Source organism: Schistocerca serialis, chromosome 6, assembly GCF_023864345.2.
Source record: "Schistocerca serialis cubense isolate TAMUIC-IGC-003099 chromosome 6, iqSchSeri2.2, whole genome shotgun sequence".
Classification (NCBI taxonomy): Eukaryota; Metazoa; Arthropoda; class Insecta; order Orthoptera; family Acrididae; genus Schistocerca; species Schistocerca serialis.
This window is the reverse complement of record NC_064643.1, coordinates 257,035,123-257,060,973: the sequence shown is the minus strand read 5'-3', so window position 1 is coordinate 257,060,973 and position 25,851 is coordinate 257,035,123. Positions and strand designations below refer to the sequence as shown.

Below are 25,851 nucleotides of genomic sequence, written 5' to 3'. Positions count from 1 at the left end.
TGGACCACGAAACCACAGACCCAGGTCATGCAAGCCGTTGGTGGCTGCGTAATGCTGTGGGCTGTGTTTGCGTGGAATGGACTGGGCAACTGACTGGAAATGGTTATTTTCGGCTAGGTGGAGACCATCTGCTGCCAGTCATGTACTTCGTGTTTCCAAACAACGTCGGAATTTTTATGGGTGACATTTCGCAATGCCAACGGGCCACAATTATTCGTGATTGATTTGAAGAACATTCTGGCAATTCGATCAAATGATTTGGACAGCCAGTCTCCCGACATGATCCGAACAAACATTTAAGGGACATAATCGAGAGGTTAGTTCGTGCGGGATGTCCTGGACTGGCAACGCTTTCTCAGTTACGGATAGCTATAAAGGCAGCATGCCTCGATATGCAGGGGACTTCCAACGATTTCTTGAATCCATGCCACATCGGGTTGCCGCACTACGCCGGACAAAAGGAGGTCCGACACGATGTTAGGAGGTATCCCATGACGTTTGTCACCGCAGTGTATTTGCATACAAACAGATAAAAAGGAATACATCGACTTACGAATGAAACATTAGGTATCGTTTTTGGGCAAATATATTTCTTATATACTGGAGCTGTACAAGTTTTAGTGAATTACTATTGGTTTTAAGAACTGTAAAAATAATCTTGTCTGCTGTTTCTTTGAAGAGGTAGCTGCTACTACTCGAGTTCTTCGACGTCGTTCTCGTCGGACTCTGGAGGTGGTGGAGGAGGCCTGCCTCCCCCGCGGGGTCCTCCGCGGTGGTGTGGGGGCGGTGGCCCCCAGTGGCCCCCCATGGGGCCTGGGGGACCGTGGGGGCGGCTCGTCAGCATCTGCCGCCGCCGCATCCAGTCGCCGGGCTCTGACCCGTCCACCTCCACGAAGCTGGCGTAGCTCGCCATGTTACCCTGCGGCCAAGAGCAGAAACCTCCCAACGTCTGCAGAGTGACTGGGGTGGCTGCCGCCTTCCAGCATTCAAACACATATCTTCATCTACAGTAGCGACAATAAGTATTTTGACAAACACATTTTCGCTTGCGTCGTCCGCTTCCCTGCCCAGCCGGTCCGTCTTGGCTCACTGTGCAGCTGCACACATCCATATAAACAGATCCGACAGGAGTCAGTGCAGTGGCAGTAAGTACAACAGTGACAGTGTTGTTGTGGTCGGTCAAAAGGAATTTTTGACACTGGTTTCTTGTCGGAAAACGAATGCCTAGACCAGTATTACGTCGAATACCTTTGGTTTACATTAGTTTTTGTTTTGTGTCTTCGCAGTTCGCAATGTGCCGAATGTCAAAGAGAATTCAGTAGACCTCAAAACTGCGGTAATCGATCCCCTACAGCGATGCAAGTCTCAGGCAGATTGTGAGTGTTTGGAATGAGGAGAAGCGGTTAACAGGTACCACAAATCATAAACGAATACCGGGTAGGTCCAGCACAGTCACACTCCGGACGAAGAATCCCATAAGGATGATGTAAAAGAGCGACTCAAAGAAGACTGCTGTTGATATAAACAGAGAACTGCGTGAATTCCGCAACGTGGAAATATCGAACAGTACGGTAAAACAAATCCTCCCATAGTCTAATCTTCATGGCTGCCGCCCAAGCAAAAAGTCATTAATATTAGCAAATAACAGGAAAGCTTGACTTGAGTTTTCCAGAGCGCATAATGGTGACGGTACTCACGCCTCTAGAGAACACCGCACCAGAAGCGATAAGCCGCGGTCGAAACACTCGTAGCGCAGCCACTGTATGTGTTGGTAGTATGAACTATGCTGAAGTCCGCTAGGGGCCGTAGCTGCCAACCTACGGGCATAACATATGTGGATAGCGACTCGTCGATGCCTCGTTAAATACAGGAGCACTGAGCTACGGAGCATAATTCTCCTAGTGTGCCGTGTCGTTTACGGTCTCCATTTACCGCCGAGTCTGCAAGCTGCAATTTTCGTCCGTAGTCTCCAAGACTTAAGCTCTGTAGGTATCGTAGGCCAGCTCTGGACTCTGCGTTAGCATCATTTAAAAGCACAGTGATAGGAATTTAATATTTTAGAGGACCTGTAATAATTTGAAAGGTCTATATGTGCTGTACATTTCACAGGAAGAAGATTTGAGCTGAGTATTTCTTCATGTTTAACAAAAATCATTTTCTTACTGTTTGTTGGGAGTATTTCTGATTCAAGATAACGCACACCGTCCTCCAGCATTTCCAACACTGTACACATCTACAGTGGTCGCACGCGCGATGAACGTCTGATTCGTATTCTTCCGACGGGACCCGATATGTTCGAAGACCATCCGACGCAAGAAACGCTGTCCAGTACCAAGTAACCACTGTTAAGCATGGTGATGGGAACGCCGTGGTGTAGGGATACTTCTCCCATTCAGGTGTCGTCCTTCTGGTGCCTACTGAAGGCATTATGGATCGTTTCAATTGTTGTGAAATCTTGAATACACTGATGTTGTCCCATGCCAAAGATAAAATAGGACATGCCGGAAATTTCAGCACAACAATTATCCTAAGCACCTTTTGCTAATGTCAAAGACTTTTTGAAAAGGATAAGAGTAAACCATAGCCCAGATCTGTCGGGTTCGACATGTGTGGGAGGAAGTCGGTCGAACGCTAAGGCAACGAAAATTCTCCAACCGAGACTAATTATTGTAATCTGAGCTTAAAGTATGGCAGAAAATCCCCCTACATTGTTTGGCTGCTTTCATTGTCTCCATACCATTACGCTGAGCGGCTGTAATTATAGCGGAAGTTTATGCAGCCTGATAGCAATGGCTGTGTACACTGATTTGAGTTCCACAAGTCTATTAAGCTGTAACATGAATTTTGTCAAACTACAGAAGTTTTGTGAGTCTGCCTGTGATATTTCCAGTTACGAAACACAATGTTCTATGTTTTGTTACATCAGTGCAGTTAATGCTGTAAATCAAGTGACATAACAGTTATAAAGATTTTTCTTTGAATAAGTTGTTTTCTCATGAAAAGTGTAATTGTAAAAATACTTACTGTCGCTACTTTATATCTACATTAGTACAGATTATATGTAAAGTAAACATTTCGATCAGGTCCCCATTTAATTGGCTTCAAGTTTTAATCATGATTGTCTACCTTTACAAGAAAGAAAATACTACTGTGGCACATTACTGTACACTTGGATCCGCTGTAGGGGGCGCTCCTGGTGTCATTCTAACATTTGGATGCAATACCGTAAGTTATCTCTCCACTGAGGTATCACTTCTTTCATACACTGTGAGATCATCTCGTAAGCCTAGAAAAGACCTTACAATTCAGTAAAATTTTCTTTTCTTTCAGTCTACGACCACAGAACTTGGTCCTTAGAATACCGGTTTCGGTCAGAAATGTCCATCTTGATATCTGCACCAAAACACGTAAAACCCAAATACAAACAGTGGGCAGTCTATTTCTTAAAGCAATTAAATATGCCACAATGAAAAGTATTACTTTGAGAAATGTGGAAAAATGTGCTTAAATGTGACGAGGTATACCTGTTTTAAAACATGTCCTAATATAACGGAGCCATAGTAGTATCATCAAAAAAATACGCACAAAATCAGCTTAGCACAGTAGCATATATTTAAAATATGAGGTGAAGTAAGCCACTTTGCCAGAAGTCATATTATTCATAACAAAACACGTTTGTCATAAGTTCGTAAGCTGTCGTGTCTGTAGGCCTGCATGTATTCGTCAATTATAAAATTTTACAAATGCAGTAAAATGAAAGAGTACAATATGTAAAAACTGTACTGGGCTTGTAGGGTGTATAAGTAAAACAAGAAATTAAGAACACTAACAAATTCAAATTTTAAAATTATTAAAAACGGAATGGTTAAGTGACAATATGTGTTTATGAGAAACCCTTGCAATTGCTGCATCTTTACAGTTTATGTAGCAGGTGCATTCAGTATATGCAGGATGGGGCAACGATACGTCTTGCTACTGATGTAAGACGACATGTAAAGCGTCAACATGGCCCCAGATGGATAGGTCGAACAGGTCCTGTACCTCGACCTCTGGATTTTTCTGTCCAGTGTCATCTCAAAAGTGAAGCACACTCATGGATAACTTTGAAGGATTGGAGCATTGAATTGTGTACTCTCAGAAGCTGCGATGTAATCGTAACATGTGCTCCAGGAAGTGTCGAATAAATTTCTTTTATTTCCGTATACGGTCAAAAAACTCTTTGGTCCTTACACTACCGCTCTCAGTCAGCGTTGACCACCCTGAGATCTGTAGCAAAGCATGGGAAAAAGAAATACAAGAAGTGGACAAACGAGTCCTAAAAGAATAAAATGTTCCATAACTGAAAAACTTACTTTAATATATGTGGAAAAATGAGGTTCAAATATGATATATACTTTTTGAAAACAAGTCCTAATATGAGAGCGTGCTGGGAAGAAATACCTCCGAATTTTTAACGTGGTAGCTGTTAAAGCTTTTTAAATAAAACGAACTTTATTAACATTCGACATTTTTATATACATGTGAGACGATCCTTAGTCTCAACAGTGTATGTTTTAGCAATAAACTTTCCCGAACAAAGAACTTTATGACGCCACTGCGCTCCACTTCACCCTTTTGAACAGAATATTCGCAAACTGAAGTAACGCACTCAATGGGGTCACACTTGCCTGGCGTAATTATGTAACATATACCAATGTAACACAAACAAAATTTGATTGATATCAGTGCCATCTCTGTGCGAGGATGAGAACTCTCCTCCTCACCGTCGCACACAGCCGTCGGAGTCTTTGGCAATCCAGGTGTTGGAGTGCTGGAGACCGTTACATGTTCCTGTTTTTCGAATGCATGGATAGCGAGAAGTAGTTGCTCATAGTGGAGCATATGTCACGCATCTTAGGTGGAAGTGGTTGAAGTCTGATATCAGGGGTACTTCTGGCAACAGACTTCCGCACATAGTTCGTGGTACATCAGAGGTATGGAAATGGTGGTGCGCTTAATGGCACTTCTACGTGTAGCCTTAGTCCAGTAGTGTGCCAGCACACGAAAACGAATTGTGTAGACCATCATGGCTCTGGGGATGACTCGTCTGTCAATCCATATCGACGTCATAATTCGTGGTCACCTGTAGACATTAAGACATGTTTCATTGCCTTTAGTCCAAGTATGCCTCGGACGGAGTGGTATTACACCACACAGGAAATCAAACAGTGCTGTCAGTGGCATAATAATATTACACGAATCTGACCTTATGTCGCATTTCTCACAAACATTGTCTGTTTTCCCAACTACTGCTGGACTTGACGCAAACCAAATCGTTAATAATTCCACCAGCACTATGTGAGCAATGGAATCCGGACATAAAAATATTTAAAAATTGTTTTCAATTCAAGTGTGAAAAATGACATTTTTGTAGTCTATTTTTATGAGTTAACATACACAGAGCACTTAGTAAGTAATGCAACACATTTTGTTCTCGTTCAGTTTCGGTTGAAAAAAATGCAGAATTTGTTGTAGTGCATGGTGAAATTTTCCCGCTTCAGCCCCAATACTTTCATGAAGTTTCGATAGGTGATGACGCTATACGTAGCCTTCAAAATGGCATCGGTAACGGATGAGTGTTTCAAACAGAGAGCTGTCATTGAGTTTCTTTTGGGGGAAAATCCAGAGCATCACAGATATTCACAGGCGCTTGCAGAATGTCTACGGAGACCTGGTAGTGAACAAAAGCACGGTGAGTCATTGGGCGAGGTGTCTGTCATCATTGTAACGAGGTCGAGCAGAGCTATCCGATCTCCCGCGTGCCGGCAGGCCACACGTAGCTGTGATTCCCGTAATGTTCGAACGTGCGGCCACTGTCATTCGAGGTGATCGACGGGTCACAATCAAAAACCTCGCTGCTCAACTGAATATCTCTGTTGAAAGTGCTGACACACTCGTCCACCAGTTGAGTTACTCAAATGTGTATGAGGCCTGGGTTCCTCGCACCCTAACAGAAGACATAAGGAGCGACAAGGGACAATCTGTACGGGGCTGCTTGCGTGTTAAGAGGCTGATCGTGACAATTTTTTGTCTAACATCAGCACAGGCGGTGAAACTTGGGTTCATCAGTTCGACCGCAAACTAAATGGCAGTCGATGGAGTGGCAGATACAGTCATGGTGCCGGTCTTCTGGGACTCTATATGGGTTATTCTGTTTGATGTCTTCCATCGCGTCGCATCGATCAACTCTGAAGTGTATTGTGGTACCCCCAGGAAATTGAATAAACGGCTTCAGTGTGTTCGTCATCACAAAAGTGCAAACGAATTCCACCTTCTCCATGGCAACGCAAGGCCTCACACAGATCTCACACCCCAGAGGAACTCACAAAACATCATTGGACGGTTCTTCCTCATCCACTCTAGAGCCCCGATTTTGCGCCATCCGACTTCCATCTGTTTGGTTCAGGAAGAATGCGCTTCTCGGGAAGCAACACGAAAATGATTGGGAAGTTATTGATGTACCAAGACGGTGGCTCTGACGTCGGCCAGTAGAGTGGTGATACCATGCGGGTATACTGACCTTCCCAGTAAGGGTGCATTGAACGTAGATTATATTGAAAAATATGGATTTGTAGCCAAAAGAGTGGAGAATCACATGGTGTGTTGGAATCCTGAATAAAACTAATCTGCTTTCAGAAAAAAATTTGTCGCATAGATATTGAACGCCCTTCGTATTCTGCACTATTTCATGTGTAGAACAGATGTAACGAGAGTAATTAAACACGAGCTATATAAAAAACAACAAAATTAAAATGCTAAATAGAAGCTTGTTACTTACGTTGGAAATTAAATCAGAGACGCACTTGAACTGGTTGTAGACTGTATCACAGTCAGGATTCTCTTCTGCAACAGAAATAAACATTAGTTTTAAGGAACATTTGAAATCATAACTGCTGACGGACATATGGTACCGCCTTTCCAAAAATTTTAGTTTATGTATCGTCAATTTTTTGTTGTTGTACATGCGTGCTGCGTCATATATTGTATATTATGTCCAGCACACGAGTTAGGATGTTCACTTTGATGCATAGCTCATGATCCTGCCTTCGTATAAGAGTACGAAATCTGAAAAAATGGTTTAGTGTCGTTGTGTTCCCCTAATGCTGATTTATGACTTTGAGACATCAGAATTTAAAGAATTCATAACAGGATATTTCAAAGCAAGCCAGTGATCTTCCGAAAGAGTCACTTGTGCTGAGATTTACACAAACAGAGTGAAAGAGGGCAGTGATCATACTGCCTTTTACATAGGTCTGTAGCATCCTGGATAGTAAGCTACATCAAATCTGCAGTAAGATGTCTAAGATTCCACGCGCAAAGTTGAAACGTGAACACAAGAGAAAGTTCTTATTATATCACTGAGACGAGGATTTTATATGAAACATACGTCAACCAAGTCAAGGACTTCAGTCTTTTACTCACACCCAGAGATACAGGTACGCACACTACGTCTTCGTATTTTCGTATAGGATATGCTGGCACAGAAACTAACGAAAAATATCGACAAGGTTGCCCTTAGATGTATGGCGTATGCTGGAAATAGTTCCATCTCCTCCCTCTCCCCCACAAACATTTCCAACTAATCACCCCACACAAACAGTGCTGCGACAAAAATGGTCACAGTTCTTGTAGTATGAATCTGAAGTTCTTGCCAGATAAGCAGTGTAATGTTTCACACCATTCAGGTAAAGAAAAGCGGAGTACGAAAATATGAAAACCCGAAGCTCTCTCTCTACGAATATGTGCTACATTTTCGTGAATGGAGTGCACTCTCCAACCAACGACCAGATGAGAGGAAACGGTGATTTTGACAGGACAGACGTATAAGTAAATTGGTCCGCTGAAGATGTCTTTAACAGAATAGGTGAAACGTGTCTGAAACATAAGAATTAAATTGCAGCAATATAAAGGCGTATGGATTTATGAAACGACTCATTGGAACTAACAACGACATGATATACTTAATGATTGCTGTATAATGCATATATCAATTAAGAGAATAATATACTGGTGCCAACAATTCACAAACATGTGAGGTATCTGCGGATACTTTGAAGAAGCCCCACAGTGTTGTCAACTGGTGCGCGGAGTGCACGCAAAGTACCATGGCCCACACCTTTGTAGACAGTATTGTATGGAGGTGGGGGTGGGAGGGAGGCAACAGTAGTGCTGGGGACTCCATTGTAAACGACCGGCACAGAATAAGTGGGGTGCAGTTTCGACAGTTGAATTTGATTCACAAAATTATGTCTTGAATGACTTGATAGCAGAGCTACCAGAACTGCAAGCGATCATATTAACAGGTTAAGTTAGTATACCAATAATTTGATGAATATAGATGTTTGAAATCAATAGTTTGCCACTACAGTACGTAAAAAGATTTAAAACATGTCTTCTTGGTTCAGCGACCGCTTCTAAAGTAGAATTGAAACAAATGAGCCCTCGGTCATAATAATTTAAGTCTTATTGATCAGGTTTCAACACTTCTAAGAGTGCCTTCATCAGAATTAAACAATTAAAATGGCCTAAAACATAGTTACAAATTTATAGGAAAACACTTTTTTATGCAAAAAGTGTAAGCGCTGACTAACAATAAAAGATAGAGGCACTACTTACATGTCACATATAGAATAATTAACAGACCAGAAGGGCTTTAGTCACAAAATATATAAAAAAGGAAAGCGTGAATGCGAGCCACTATGGGCTGCTAGTACCTGTACAGCCACAGGTTTTTTTTTTATATATTTTGTGACTAAAGCCCTTCTGATCTGTTAATTATTCTATAAGTGATATGTAAGTACTGCCTCTGTCTTTCATTGTGTGTCAGCACTTACACTTTTTATAGATAAAAATATCTTTTCCTATAAATTTGTAGCTATGTTATAGGCCATTCTAATTGTCTAATTGTGATGAAGGCACCCTTAGAAGTGCTGAAACCTGGTCAATAAGATTTAAATAATTGTGATCGAGGGCTCATTTGTTTCAATTCTACCTAAAAACAAATTTTGTTAATATTTGCATACATTTCTTCTGTTGCTCCTCACTTATGCTGTGTGTGCATGTGTGCGTGTGTGTGTGTGTGTGTGTGTGTGTGTGTGTGTGTGTGTGTGTGTTTTCAGAATCCAGCACACAATACATGAAGACAATACGTTGATGAGACCAATTATCATCTTCAAGAGTGCTCCCACATATCATACTGCAAAGTTTGCACACAAATACTTAACTCAACATTCCTAATTGGGGTACAACAGAAGTATAAAAATTTATTAGAATTAATGCAAAAGTAAAAGATGTATGTATCCTATCTACTGCAAAACTGATATCTTTCGGTGACACAAACGCTTGAGTCCTACCTGGTGACAACAACTAACATCAAAAAAGAAAAGATAGGAAACCCATAAATTTCAAAAATCTCCATAGTAGAACTGATAAAAATCGTAAAAATAATCACTGAGCAAATCGACTGACAATTTAAGAATTCATTATGTTTACAAATGGAGGAGCTCCCAATGAGCAGCTCAATCTCATACACACTAGCAGATATCCTAATGAATCACTTTGAAACCGAAATTTTTGAAGCAATAATACAAACAGATATGTAGACAATATCATATGCCTCAAAGAGAAACCTCAAGAATGTATAATCGATTAATACAGGCAGATAAATGGCTTACGCTACAACTTTCAGTTCACTACAGAAATAGAAACAGAAGAAACAGTACACTTCCTTGAACTCAAAATCGCAAAGTCTTACACTAGACACAGCTTAAAAATGTTTATTCACAGACAAGTAGTTTCGGACAAGTGATGACTTTAACGTCAGATTAACATTACAGCAATTCAGAGAAAGTTTCTGAGTCAGTTACGTAGTTGCCTACAATCCGCAGCATCTGCCACATACACACATGTCTGTTGCCTTAAGTATTCATAGTCAGCTCTCGAATAGATGTACCATTCCAGTGAAGAGCATCCTACCTGGTCAAAGTCGTACCACAAGCTCAATGTAGTGTTAATCTGTGACTTGAAAATGGTTTGTCTGTTAATAACTATTGATTACAGCAGTTTTTGTGGTTCTACAACGTCATTTCTTAAATGCATTGAAGCTTTGTACCACTTTTAATCCCACATTCCCTAGCCTGAGAGAACTGATTAAATAATGAATTATAGTGCAATGAAAACATAAAAGCCTTTGTGGCCAGGGAAAAAAAGGAACCAGACAATCTTTTACCATGAGTTTTTAAAACATTTAGGGTATAGTGGTGAAATGACCCAGTGTTCAGTTTTTGACAGGCTGTCCACTGGGCCCTCTTACCACTAAATCTGTGTGTGTGTATGTGGGGGGGGGGGGGGGGGGGGGGTGATTGGTAGTTGCTACAATCATAAAAATGGTTCAAATGGCTCTGAGCACTATGGGACTTAACTTCTGAGGTCATCAGTCCCCTAGAACTTAGAACTACTTAAACCTAACTAACCTAGGGACATCACACACATCCATGCCCAAGGCAGGATTCGAACCTGCTACAATCATACAAATCCTCAACAAGACAAACCAATTGAAGACTTCAGATACTATTAATGAAACTCATTGACATCATTAAAGGCCAAAACTTTTGAAAAATGATAACTGCAGAACTCAGTTCCATCCTTGAATCTTGAAACTCAGGAAACCCTAGAAGAGGAGCAAGCAGGTTTCATAGATAACATGCCCACATCAAACTCAGTTATGAAACTAATATAAAACGTCAAATCAGGATTCAATAAAAAGCAGAGCTCATTACAAAGATTTGTTGTTCCTCAAGTAGCACATTATGTCATGTGGAACAGCAAGCTTACGGTCCCTGGTCAAATTAATGAGATCACATAAGATAATTCATGAAATGACGTAATATTATGTAATTTCAAAGGGAGAAAGATTTTTAGAAAGACTTTAAGTATTTTTTAAGACTATTTGCATGCTTTCAGAAGGATATTTCATGAAACAGTTGTTTTATTTTGTCGTTGTTGGATTGCTGATATCATTTGGTTTTCTAGAAGAAGATACATATACCCAACACTTTCTGTTGTCACCTACAATTATCAAAAATTAAACAGTAAATTGGCTCTAAATAAATATTTTTATTCATGGCATGTACGAAAAGTAGTTTTAGTTTATTTGAACCCTTTCTGAGCACGATTGTTGTTTTTACATTGTAAATTAATATTTGAGGAAACCTAATCCAATTATTGTATATTTTCAGACATGGGATTAGCTACAGACCTTTCATCAACAAAATAGGGACTTGCTAAATGGCTCTTGACTGAAACTAATGTCTCTCAACGAGAAATAACAAAAAAATGCAGAATTTCTAAAAATTGATTTGTTGATTATAATAATAAGTTGCATAGCACGCATAGCATGCGCCACTTGCAAAATATATTATTGGAAGATAGCACGGCAACAAATAGCGCCATCAGAAAGAAACTTGAAGATGCAGAAGCTTCCATCTCTATCAGTACAGTTCACAGATTACTGTCTGACTTGACCTACAAGGGTTGCAGAACAGTTTGTAAACCTAGGTAAAACACCAGGATGATGAATCAACGATTCGATGGGCAAAGAAGTACAGGAACTTCATTGTGGATGTCTCGAGCTCAATAAGTTTTTTTTAAATATTTTGTCTTTCTCTTATAAAAAAATATTCCATTTTCATTTCACATCATAACAATTTGTTATACTGGTATGCTACAGTGACAAGACAAAGTCAACTAGGAGAAAGCCTTCAGAAAAGTACAGTGATAATTGTGTCCTAAAGAATACCGAGCATCCAACCTAAGTCACAATTTGGTCTGTAATTTGTAGTAAGGGACTGGGAGGGCTACATAGTTTAAGGAGCATTGAGACTGTAGCAGTACAACGTTCTACTAACGCGTCTGCTTCAGTTACTTCGAAACTGGTTCAACAAACAAGTAAAATCAGTATTCATGCAAGATGAGTTTCCTGAAGAGTAAAAATGCACCTCTACTGGACTGACCAGGAATTCTCCTGACTTGAACCTGACGGAGAAAATTTGGGATTTGCTAAAAAGGTAAGTGGCCAAAGACCACTTCACAACTGAAATAAATTTGAGTAAAAGAGCCCTATTTCACTGTATTCACAGTCAACATTTGAAAGACACGTCCTTGACTAAATGTTAATAAAAACCATAAAGGTGGATTATTTTTATTTTGGCATATGTCCTTGCATTAACCAAGTATATTTGGCATAATAAAAACCCATAAAAATTTATGCAAAGAATTATACGTTATTTTCAGAATTTTTTCAAGTAGTCATATTAATTTGTCCAGGGAATGTGAATAAATTGAAAATATATGGAAACATGCTAGGTAGAGTAAAAAGATTCCTGAGTCAAAATTGGCCGAAGACAAGATAGAATGAGGTACAAACGAGGTAAAAACCAAACAAAACTGGAATACCATAGGGACAAGTCAGAAGCTGTAACTATTTAACATCTAATTAAATGGCCTGACTGGAGTGCTGATGAAGAGTGAAAATATAAATGTGAGCACGTTTGCATACGAAATCGTAATATGGGCCACTGGCCAAAAAGCGCAAACTAGAAAAACGATTAATAAGGCATTTGATTCCTGCAATAATCATCTTTCGATAGTAAAATAATCATCAGCAAATCAAAAGCTGCTGAAGTGGAGTATTAGGTAATTCACCAACCATACAGACTTTATTAAGGAAAGAAAATTCAAAAAAAATGAAAGTCCTTAAGGGACCACCTGTACCAAATTGAAGATGCAGTCAGAACAGCATAAACAAAACATTCAATATATATAAATGAAATCTGTTATTAAATCTGGACGTGAAAATTTCATTCTACAGCACAATAACTGATAGTCACATTAGAGAGAAACCAGGATCAAACGCTTAGCCTCATAACGAAACAGTCAAAACTACACCCAACAAAAATAAAGAAGCAAGTCGTATGTACATTCATCAAAATGAAATCATCACACAAAGCAAACTGGACAGAAGTCTGCTTTCCTAGCTCCTTGAAAAACACAAACATCAACAACAGGAGCATGTGAAACGCTACTGAACAACCTAGACACAGATATAACTACAGAGAGTGCCAAATAACTTGTCAGTCCTTTACATTAAAAGGGCATGGATACTCTATAGGCAATGGAGAACATTACTAAGAAGAAAACTGCAGATACGATATGAAAGGCAACGGCAAACAACGGTGCTAAATCAAAAATACGCATAATCAGAATGGCTTATAATGTATGCGAATGGATCAAAGATTTATGATACACTGGAGCCGAGGTGTACATCAAATTGTTCTCTCAGTACTCCGCTCTCGTGCAACGTATGAGGAGCATTGACGGTGAAATTCGTGCACTCCATCTAGCAATTAACTTATAAACACAATCAACTTATTTACAGTAGCTGCGGTACTGGTTAATTCTAGAGCAGCCGTTGAGGCTATCTCAACAAACTACTCCACAGAAACAACACCCATAACTGAAATAAGGCACGCCTTAAAGTATGTCGCGGACAGAAATAAAGAAATAGTTTTTCAGTTGATACCTTCACATTTACAAATCGACGGAAATGAGACAACTGAAATAAGACACGCCTTAAAGTATATCATCGACAGAAATAAAGAAGTAGTATTTCAGTTGATACCTTCACTTTTATCAATCGACTGAAACGAGACTGCTCACCGGCTGACCTCTAGGCCAGACAAGGAACACATCAACAAGCTAACAAACATCCCATTCCGCCTGACATACTTAAGAAATTAATTCACGAGACAGTTCTGAATCAAGCAAACTCAATAAATACACTACTGGCCATTAAAATTGCTACACCACGACGATGACGTGCTACAGACGCGAAATTTAACCGACAGGAAGAAGATGCTGTGATACGCAAATGATTAGCTTTTCAGAGCTTTCACACAAGGTTGGCGCCGGTGGCGACACCTACAACGTGCTGACATGAGGAAAATTTCCAACCGATTTCTCATACACAAACAGCAGTTGACCGGCGTTGCCTGGTGAAACGCTGTTGTGCTGCCTCGTGTCAGGAGGAGAAATGCGTACCATCACATTTCCGACTTTGATAAAGGTCGGATTGTAGCCTATCGCGATTAGTGTTTTTCGTATCGCGACATTGCTGCTCGCGTTGGTCGAAATCCAATGACTGTTAGCAGAATATGGAATCGGTGGGTTCAGGAGGGTAATACGGAACGCCGTGCTGGATCCCAACGGCCTCTTATCACTAGCAGTCGAGATGACAGGCATCTTATCCGCATGGCTGTAACGGGTCGTGCAGCCACGCCTCGATCCCTGACTTAACAGATGGAGACATTTGCAAGACATCAACCATCTGCACGAACAGTTAGACCACGTTTGCAGCAGCATGGACTATCAGCTCAGAGATCATGGCTGCGGTTCCCCTTGACTCTGCATCACAGACAGGAGCGCCTGCGATGGTGTACTCAACGACGAACCCGGGTGCACGAATGGCAAAACGTCATTTTTTCGGATGAATCCAGGTTCTGTTTACAGCATCTTGATGGTCGACATCCGCGTTTGGCGACATCGCGGTGAACGCACATTGGAAGCGTGTATTCGTCATCGCCATACTGGCGTATTACCTGGCGTGATGGTATGTGGTGCCATTGGTTACACGTCTCGGTCACCTCATGTTCGTATTGACGGTACTTTGAACAGTGGACGTCACATTTCAGATGTGTCACGACCCGTGGCTCTACCCTTCATTCGATCCCTGCGAAACTCTACATTTCAGTAGGATAATGCACGACCGCATGTTGCAGGTCCTGCACGGGCCTTTCTGGATACGGAAAATGTTCGACTGCTGCCCTGGCCAGCACATTCTCCAGATCGCTTATCAACTGAAAACGTCTGGTCAATGGTGGCCGATCAACTGGCTCGTCACAATACGCCAGTCACTACTCTTGATGAACTGTGGTATCGTGTTGAAGCTGCATGGGCAGCTGTACCTGTACACGCCATCCAAGCTCTGTTTGACTCAATGCCCAGGAGTATCAAGGCCGTTATTACGGCCAGAGGTGGTTTGTCTGGGTACTGATTTCTCAAGATCTATGCACTCAAATTACTTGAAAATGTAATCACATGTCAGTTCTAGTATAATATATTTGTCCAATAAATACCCGTTTATCATCTGCATTTCTTCTTGGTGTAGCAATTTTAATGGCCAGTAATGTAAAAGGAAGCATTTGGGAAAGCATAGAAGACTGTTGGGAGCTATTCGGGAATAAATGGAGGATAAAGTAGTGGGCCAACTTTCAGCTAACAACCGGAGATGACTGCGTATCCCAGTATCTACACAGGACAGGAGTATTTCCAATGAATGAATGTCGATTCATAAAACCGGTATTAGTGATTCAGATCATCCACTAACATGCTCAGGTTTTGATGGAGAAGCAAGAAAGGAAACTAAGATGTGCATATTATACAGGGAACGCAGAAATTATATGTTTTGACTTTTCCAAACCTTTGCATCATTGTTACATTTTCTTCTCTAAGCCATTATGTACATGTAAATTTTACTGAAACTCCAGAAACTGCATGTTACAGTTTACCTGTAATTTACTTTGTATTATTACCCTTATTTTCAAAGTAACTGTGTACGAAGTTATTAAGACTTCCAGATTCAAATGGAGTCAAATGCCAAATGTATTACGAATTAATTTCCAAGAAAGATAAGTGTAACAACATCACAATCTCATTGCTCTCAAGATAAAAGAATTGACACATTCGAATTGCGTTGACATCTGGGAATTACCGCATACGTATTACCGAAGCCTGAACGCAGCAGATGTACAGTCAGTGAACAGAATCTGTCTTAGTCGCCCTCATTTTTCTTTTTTCTTTTTTTTTCTTTTTTTTCTGTGTTCACTTTCATAATGGTTCAAATGGGTCTGAGCACTATGGGACTTAACATCTGCGGTCATCAGTCCCCTAGAACTTGGAACTACTTAAACTAACTAACCTAAGGACATCGCGCGCACTCATGCCCGAGGCAGGATTCGAAGCTGCGACCGTAGCGGACGCGTGGTTCCAGACTGAAGTCCCTGGAACCTCTCGGCCACAACGGCCTGCTGTTCACTTTCCATATTCACATTTTCCTACGGTCATTTTGTGTGTTGTTCTTATTGACCGAACATTGTCTGCCAGTCCCTTAACTGGTGGTTAACTACAATAATGCACGTTTGCCTGTCATTCCCGTGTCTTCTAATTAATTAATTCTATTAGTCCAACTGGAAACTCAAGGACCTCTGGGAACAAGCTGTATGTTCAGTTGTGTCTGTAGCCGATTCTCACTTTATTTAGAGTTTCTCTATCATCTCCTTTTAACTACGTGTGATCAAATGTGGCGCCAAGACGAATTAAGCCTGCAGTAGGAGAAAAGTTCGACGCTTTCGGCAACATTCAGCAGAGTGAGCTGTGGTACGAGTATCCCTGAGTCACGTCGGCCAGTAGCGCAGGATCTATTTTAACACAGTGATATAGAAAATGGTTTAAAGGACTAAATACTACAAAGAATGCGAGAGGAAAGGACTCTATAGAGAATTTTTACTATAAGAAGGGAGATGTTAATGGGGCATTTGCTGCGGAACGGCACTGAAATGAGCAGTAGAGAAGGGAGAGGCAGATAAAGAGTAGAATATGCAAAAAATTGATTACAGAGGATGTTGGATACAGTAGCTACCTAGGGGGTCAAAAGATTGGCGCAAGATAGGAAAAAATAGCTGCAGCATCTATGACAGACACATGACTTTTAAAAAAGCGAACTTCGTGTGAGAGAGAGGTGCTGCGAAGGCTGAAACGTGTCACTAACCAGAGGTGACACAAGCTTCCACGTCGTTGGATAGCCGGTCCATGTCGAGGGTGATTTTCTGGCCGTAGACGGAGGCCATCCTGCCCGCAAAGTGCGCGTCCGCTTGAATATTCATCAGGATCTGCCTCGCGTCCAGTACACCATCTCGAACCTGTGACGAAACACACAAATTAGAACCATTTTGAGGTTAAAACAAGGCAGTCGGTTGGTTATGAAAATACATACTTGACACATTCTAGAAGATTTAAAAATAAAATCAGAGAAACGGCGAGATACATTGCAGAACTTATGTAAGGAAACTTTTCTATATGTGTTCAACCATTACCAAGAGAGAGATATACTGATCGATATATCTGACTGTGCAAGACAGTGCCCCATCGAAATGACGATTTCCCTGTCATCTGCGTTTCTGAAGATCCATCTCCCGCGACTTTTTGTGTGTCGTGCTCGTTGATCATGTGGTCCACCCAAGTAATTAAGGCTCTGGCCGTCCCCATCCCTTCACTTGCCACCGTCTGCTGTTCGTTATTGTCACGTGACACATAGGGCCATATTGGGTCCACTCGTTTCGTGTGTATCGTGGGATGTGTTGCTTTACTTTCCACTGCTGTGCAGTTGCACTTTCCGAGACCACAATTTCGAATCAATGGAAGACACCACAATAAGGGAAGAAAATGTTTAAGAAACCAAAATATTGCTGTGCTTTAGAATACTGGCTTTGCTGTGTGTTACGAAAACGAAACAACGGAATTTAGAGCAATATTATGCCATTAAGTTTCGTGTTAAACTCAGGGAATCAGCGAGTGTGACATTTGAAAAGTTGAAAGAGGCTTACGTGAAACAATCCTTATCAAGAGCAGAAGTTTGTCGCTGGCAAAAATCATTTCTGGATCGCTGAGAACACACTGAAAATGAACCTCGTTCAGGGAGACCTTCCACTTCAATAACCGACGCAAACGTCGGACATGTGCGTGCTCTTGTGAGATTGTTCCTCCAGCACATGCTGTCAAATATTAAAGATGCCCTAGGAAGGCCCAGGAAAAGGATGAACCATGAGAGAATGTGCACTTCAGCCAAATGGCTCTGAGCACTATGGGACTTAACTTCTGAAGTCATCAGTCCCCTAGAACTTAGAACTGCTTAAACCTAACTAACCTAAAGACATCATACACATCCATGCCCGAGGCAGGATTCGAACCTGCGACCGTAGCGGTCGCGCGGTTCCAGACTGTAGCTCCTAGAACCGCTCAGCCACACCGGCCGGCCCGCTCTTCAGACAAGTGGATGCTGTATCATGAGGAAGTCCAATGTCACACGACCACTTTCATCCCGGAATTCTCGACTTCAAGAGGCATTCCTGTTGTTCCATAGCCCCCCCCCCCCCCCCCATTCACTTGATCTGACTTTTTTTTTCCTGACATTGAAAAATGTCTCAAAAGGACGTCATTTTAGGACTCGAGAGAACATTCGAAGGAATGTAACCGACACCTGAAAGGCCCTACCAATTGATGCGTTTCAGCGCTGCTACCAAGAGCAACGACTCCGACTTTGCAGGGACAAAATTATTGTTTGAAAAAAAAAAAAGTTTGGTAGACAAAAAAAACTCTAATTACTTTCCTCACATAAATGGTTCAAATGGCTCCAAGCACTATGGTACTTAACATCTGAGGTCATCAGTCCCCTAGACTTAGAACTAAGTAAAGCTAACTAACCTAAGCACATCACACCGAGGCAGGATTCGAACCTGCGACCGTAGCAGCCGCATGTTTTCGGAATGAAGCGTCTAGAACCGCTCGGCCACAACAGCCGACTTTCCTCACACATCTCGTGCTTTAGTGGCCTCTTAAACTATAAGGTCTACAGCTGCAGTCTAGGGCCTTGCAGCCATTCAACTGCCATCGCGTCTGCAGGTAAACTCCTTGCTCGTTGCCTCTACTTGTGTGGGCAGGCACTGTTGTCGTGTGCTCTCCCCTTCTGCTGGAGTTGGCGGTCTTGTCTTGACGTTGGCGCCATCGCTTTCTCGGCTGAACGACAGTGCTGGCTGCCTGTGATCATGAGTCGCAAGCTGACCACAGCATCCTTCAGCGGCTGTGTACGGTTTACACTGAGCTGGAATAAGTCATTGGATACCTTCTAATAACGTGTTGGACATTCTTTTCTCCAGCATAGCACGGCAACTCGACTTGCCATGGACTCAACAAGTCGTTGAAGTCCTCTGCAGAAACACTGAGCCATGCTGTCTCTATAGCCATCCATAATTGTGAGAGTGTGGCCGGTGCAGTATTTTGTGCACGAGCTGACCTCTCGATTATGTCCCATAAATATTGGATGGTATCCGCGTCGGGCGAGCTGTGTGGCTAAATCATTCACTCGAATTGTTCAGAATGGTCTTCAAACCTATCGCAAACTGCTGTGGCCCAGTGACATGACAGATAGTCATCCATAAAAATGCCGTCGTTGTTGCGGAACATGAAGTCCACGAATGGCTGGAAATGGTCCCCAAGTAGCCGAACACAGCCACTTCCAGTCAATGATCTGTTCAGATGGATCAGAAGATCCGGTCCATTCCTTGTAAATACAGCTCACACCACGGAACCACCACCAGCTTACACACTGCCTTGTTGACAACCTGGGTCCATAGCTTCGTGGGGTTTGTGCCACACTCGAACCCTACCATCAGCTCTTAGCAGCTGAAATCGAGACCCATCTGACCAGGCAAAGGTTTTCCAGTCTTGTAGAGACCAACCGATATGGTCAAGGGCCGAGGAGAGGCGCTGCAGGAGATGTCTTGCTGCTAGCAAAGGCACTTGCGTCGGTCGTCTGTTGCTGCAGCCCATTAACGCCAAACTTCACTGCCCTATACTAAGGGATAAGTTCGCCGTGTGCCCGACACTGATTTCTGCGGTTATTTCACGCAGTGTTGCTTCTCTGTTAGCACTGACAAATCTATGCAAATGCCACAGCTCTCAGTTGTTAAGTGAAGGCCGTCTGCCACTGCGTTGTCTGAAATTTGGGATTCTCGGCACACTATTGACACTATAGACTTCGTAATATTGAATTCGCTAACTATTTCCGAAACGAAATGCCCCATGTGTCTAGCTCCAACAACCATTCCGCGTTCAAAGTCCGTTAATTCTCGTCGTGCAGCCGTAATCACGCCGGAAATCTTTTCACATGAGTCACCTGAGTACAAATGACAGTTCTGCCAATCCACTGCTCTTCACACCATGTATGTCACCTCAGTGTATATACTGCAGGGGTTTGCTTCTCTCGGCGTCGTCACGGCTATTGTACTTGATGTACGATAAACGAATGTTTTACCAATGACGTTTGTAAGACAAGGCGTTACATTGCCAGGAGACAACTCGCGGCTCCACTGCTACCCAGCGCGTCGTGGTGGACTACTGGTATCCTGATCTCCAACTATCCCATTCCACCACCCACAATAGAGGCCTACCACCGTGGACTGTATAGATCTCTTCGTTTCCGTCATTCCCGTCAACACGCGACCCGTACCGTATACTTGCTTATACATGAAATGCATTCGCAGTTACGAGTATGAACGACCATCAGCTGCAGACCGGAATATCGACACTGAAAATTTATGCCAGACCAGGACTCGAACCCGGAATTCCCGCTTATCGCGACCGGTCGCCTTACCATTTGGCTAACCGAGCACGACTCACAGCCAGAGTCAAACTTCCATATGCTGTAAACCATATCTCTATAACCTGTACTCGTACATCCATTATACAGGGTGGTCCGTTGATCATGACCGGGCCAAATATCTTACGAAATAGGCGTCAAACGAAAAAACTATAAAGAACGAAATTTGTCTAGCTTGAAGGGGGAAACCAGATGGCGCTATGGTTGGCCCGCTAGATGGCGCTGCCATAGGTCAAACGGATATCAACTGCGTTTTTTAAAGTAGGAACCCCCATTTTTATTACATATTCGTGTAGCACGTAAAGAAATATGAATGTTTTAGTTGGACCACTTTTATCGCTTTGTGATAGATGGCGCTGTAATAGTCACAAACATATGGCTCACAATTTTAGCCGAACAGTTGGTAACAGGTATGTTTTTTAAATTAAAATACTGAACCTAGTTACGTTTGAACATTTTATTTTGGTTGTGAACTTATCATTTCTGAGAACGCATACTGTTACAGCGTGATTACCTGTAAATACCACAATAATGCAATAAATGCTAAAAATTATATCCGTCAACCTCAATGCATTTGGCAACTCGTGTAACGACATTCCTCTCAACAGCGAGTAGTTGGCCTTCCGTAATGTTCGCACATGCATTGACAATGCGCTGACGCATGTTGTCAGGCGCTGTCGGTGGATCGCGATAGCAAATATCCTTCAACTTTCCCCACAGAAAGAAATCCGGAGACGTCAGATCCGGTGAACGTGAGGGCCATGGTATGCTATTCAATACCGCTTCAACCCTACGCGAGCTATGTGCCGGACATCCATCATGTTGGAAGTACATCGCCGTTCTGTCATGCAGTGAAACATCTTGTAGTAACATCGGTAGAACATTACGTAGGAAATCAGCATACACTTCACCATTTGGATTGCAATCGATAAAATGGGGGCCGACTATCTTCCTCCCATAATGCCGCACCATACATTAACCCGCCAAGGTCGCTGATGTTCCACTTGTAGCAGCCATCGTGGATTTTCCGTTGCCCAATAGTGCATATTATGCCGGTTTACGTTACTGCTGTTGGTGAATGACGCTTCGTCGCTAAGTAGAAGGCGTGCAAAAAATCTGTCATCGTCCCGTAATTTCTCTTCTGCCCAGTGGCAGAACTGTACACGACATTCAAAGTCATCGCCACGCAATTCCTGGTGCATAGAAATATGGTACGGGTGCAATCGATGTTGATGTAGCTTTCTCAACACCGACGTTTTTGAGATTCCCGATTCTCGCGCAATTTGTCTGCTACTGATGTGCGGATTAGCCGCGACAGCATCTGAAACACCTACTTGGGCATCATCATTTGTTGCAGGTCGTGGTTGACGTTTCACATGTGGCTGAACACTTCCTGTTTCCTTAAATAACGTAACTATCCGGCGAACGGTCCGGATGATGTCGTCCAGGATACCGAGCAACATACATAGCACACCCCGTTGGGCATTTTGATCGCAATAGCCATACATCAACACGATATCGACCTTTACCGCAATTGCTAAACGGTACGTTTTAACAAGGGTAATGTATCACGAAGCAAATACCGTCCTCACTGGCGGAATGTTACGTGATACCACGTACTTATACGTTTGTGACTACTACAGCGCCATCTATCACAAATCGAAAAAATTGGTCTAACTGAAACATTCATATTTCTTTATGTACTACACGAATATGTAACAAAAAATGCGGATTCCTTTTTTTTTTAAAAAAAAAAAAAGGCAGTTGATATCCGTTTGACCTATGGCAGCGCCATCTAGCGGGCCACCATAGCGCCATCTGGTTTCCCCCTTCAAGCTAGACGAGTTCCGTTCTTTGTAGTTTTTTCGTTTGATGATTATTTCGTGAGATATTTGGCCCGTTCACTATCAATGGACCACCCTGTATATATTCCCGTACAGAGGAGACATTTTATTTGAATGTCGCTTCTCCGGTGTCGGCGGATAAATACGATATTGCAGTGCCTGATTTATTCCGAATTACGATGCAATGTTTCATCGGACATGTATGCACGAATAAATATGGCTGCAAGCTGCCATTAATGATTTACATGTAGTGTCATAGTCTTCTTCACATTTTTTGAAATAGCTGACGTGTTTCATTTACCACTGATCAAAATATCTTTTCATTATATTATCACGCAGGTAAACACGTTAGTATCCCATCTTCAGTACGTTCTTATACAGTTTCTATCAGATCAACAGGAATGCCATCTGTCAGTCGCCGTAAATTCCAATTCCCATAAGACTATGTTAATTTAGACGTTCCACGCTTTTTCACCGAAAACCTAAATCAGTGTACGGAGAAGGAGGTTTGTATCCTATTCCGTTCGTATATGTTGCTAACATTAACAGTAATGGACCCTCCCACTCGCTCGTTTATCACATGCCAAATGGAACCATATATCTAAAAGTGGTCTTGACGAAAAATGTGTGTTTGACATAAGTTGTTAAGTACTTACCAATCGATTTGTCATTAAAGCGCAGCGGAGCATGCACTGCAAGAGAGAAAATAATATATGAAACAACACATAGCACACCCGAAACATTGTTTCATGCACGAAAACATTATACTTTTTTCCTGTGTGTAATACTAAGAAATGAAAAAATTACCTTTTGATCATCAGAGGTTTCATCGGGAACTTCAAAGTTTCTGACGATTTTCATCATAGTATCTGTAACAGAAGAAACTTTATTATACTCGTGCAAGTAATTCAATACCAAAACGAAATTTCGTGCGAATAAACTTGCCATTTTTTTCTATTGTAATTTTAAAAAATCTCATCCATATAACAGTAGGAAAAGGAGATGCCATAAGACGGAAAGGATGTTCATTTTATCAACACAGTGTAGCTATTCACAATTCAGGAAGTTTCAAAGATTTTCTGACACAGGCGAGCTAGTAATATTGTCAGCTCAGCGGTTAAAAGGAAAGTAAGTTCGGATAGTGCAAACAAGTCTAGGAATGGTTGCCAAGGTATTTCTTCCATTTGCCTACCCTACCCGTAATTGACGAAATGACTCGTTAAAAGTGCTAAGAGAAATCAGTTGACTTTTGTCAGTTACTGTTTCTTATCATTTCTGCTTTGGAATCCACATCTCAGCGAAACTTATGTTAGCTTACCGCGCGTCCTAAACAGCAGAGGACTAAATGGGACCTCAAGCAAACGGTGAGAGCAATTAAGGCAATTCTTATGAACGATATATGTGAAAGATCGTGAATTTCCTGCGGTACCCTTGCCTGTCTCATCAAAAGTAGCAGCAGCTACTTAGACAGTTAGCCTGTGCCAGCATAACGGTCCACATCTTGCTACAACATCGTATAATATATTTTTCAGAGGATGAAATAATATATCATGGCTATGCGAAGTTCATTCATTCATGTTACATTTATAATTCATTGGTGTTGATATTCGTCATTTTTTGTCGTAGGTAATATAATTCGAATACAAGGTGCTGGTTTTATAGAAACAAGTAAGACAGCATTTAAAAAAGGTTATTACTTAAAAGCATATACCTTTATTTGTCTGCAGTTCTACGCAATTTCCACCAATGCTGTAGTGCTCATCATAACGAACGGCCAACTGCTAATTCCAGTCTCATAAGATCCTAAGAACTAATTTGGGTGCCACTGTTGAACGGCTGTTTTGAAATCATCGTCACTGTCCGCTCAAATGTTTTTCAAGTGCTAAGTGCTGGATACTACATCACTGTTATACCGAGGGTAATCAAGTTGTCCTCAGCCAAACGTTGCGATTCATTAGGCCGTGTGTGGATGGATGGGCATTGTCATGCAGTTAAAATGATCCCTTTAATGAGCTCTCGAAAATAATTGTGTTACTCTGAAGCAAAAAAATCACGAGCAACATTGGAATGAGGAGGAAGAGATTAGTGTTCAACGTCCCGTCGACAACGACGTCATTACAGGCGGATCTGAAGGAAAGCGGCCGTGACCTTTCGAAGTAACCATCCCGGCAGTTTTCTTAAGCGATTTAGGGAAGTCACAGGAAATCTAAATCAGGATGGTCAGTCCTCCCGAATGCAAGTCCAGTGTGTTAACCACTGCACTGCCCCGTTCGGTACAAGCAACATATCCGACCTATCCCATTAACACAGTACACATGAGCTTGTTTGCATCAAGTTAACTTTTTTTGATTATGAATGCCTCCATACCCTGGATTGTTGTTTCGTTTCGCGTGTAACTTACCGATCCATGATTCGTCATCATTGACGATTCTGCTTAAAAATTATTCATCTTTGTTACAGTATCGTTCAATGGTATTCAAAGCACTGGAAAGTCGATTGTTTGAAAACCTGATTTAAATTTTCCACGACTTCCTTAAATTAGTACCGGCAAATTCTCGGATGATTCCGACTATAAGGTCACGGCCGATTATCTGGCCATTCTTTTCATACTACACCTGCATATATCACTTACGTGTTTTTTTAACAACTATAACACGACAACATGCCCAATAATCTTGTAAAAGTGTAAAAATGATTCACGGATGACTGAAACTACTACTAGTTCCACTATTACTACACATCAGCAGCGCTTTTGACTGGCAGCATAAACGCACCCTCCAGTACTTTAAGAATTCTGAATGTATTTCATAATACCTCTTAAAATTTGAGAAAACCCGTTAGATCAGATAGTCTCTTTTACTGAACTTTTTCAGCAACTTTCTGTAACAAGTCTTCAGAGATGACGATCCCGCCCACATAGCACTCCATCACGAACACCATACAATCGTCTATCATCCATTGTATCTCATATTCTATCCTTCATAGAGTTACTTCATGAGCTTCACTAATCTATCGATGAATTTTAACCGCTCCCACGTCTTTCGATAAAAAAAAAAAGAAATCAGTGTCAGTATTCACACTCAATGGGATTATCAATTAATTAGGATATTTTAAACAAGCACAAACAAACGTAAGCACCGACGCGTACTTCCACTGCAATATCTGTGGTCAGACAATAAACGTACATACTCCCCGTGTTTGCGTTGATCCCATACAGCAGTCTCAAGCGGGGACATTTAAAACCTGTATTTAACTTTAAAAACACGTCTGGTACACCCGATGGCTCGCGTAAGGCATAACACCACTTTTATTTCGTAAACGGTTATCAAATCGAGTATTTCGGTAAACAATTAGACGGACGTCTCATTTTGTTATGCGTTTGAGCACTCTTGCATCAATTGAGATTTCTGACAATAAAAC

General features: G+C 41.7%; 1 protein-coding gene across 1 annotated transcript in view; it reads right to left on the bottom strand.

Moving 5' to 3' along the window:
* Positions 1-570: 570 nt before the first annotated feature.
* LOC126483935 (uncharacterized) overlaps positions 571-25,851 on the bottom strand; it is a 46,675-nt gene continuing 21,394 nt past the window's right edge. The window contains exons 3-7 of the mRNA XM_050107218.1: positions 23,239-23,300; positions 23,088-23,123; positions 16,922-17,072; positions 6,818-6,882; positions 571-919 (exon numbers count right to left, since the gene is read on the bottom strand). Of these exons, the coding sequence (XP_049963175.1) occupies positions 692-919; positions 6,818-6,882; positions 16,922-17,072; positions 23,088-23,123; positions 23,239-23,300 (542 nt within the window). The 3' untranslated portion in view covers positions 571-691. The remainder of the gene's footprint in view (positions 920-6,817; positions 6,883-16,921; positions 17,073-23,087; positions 23,124-23,238; positions 23,301-25,851) is intronic.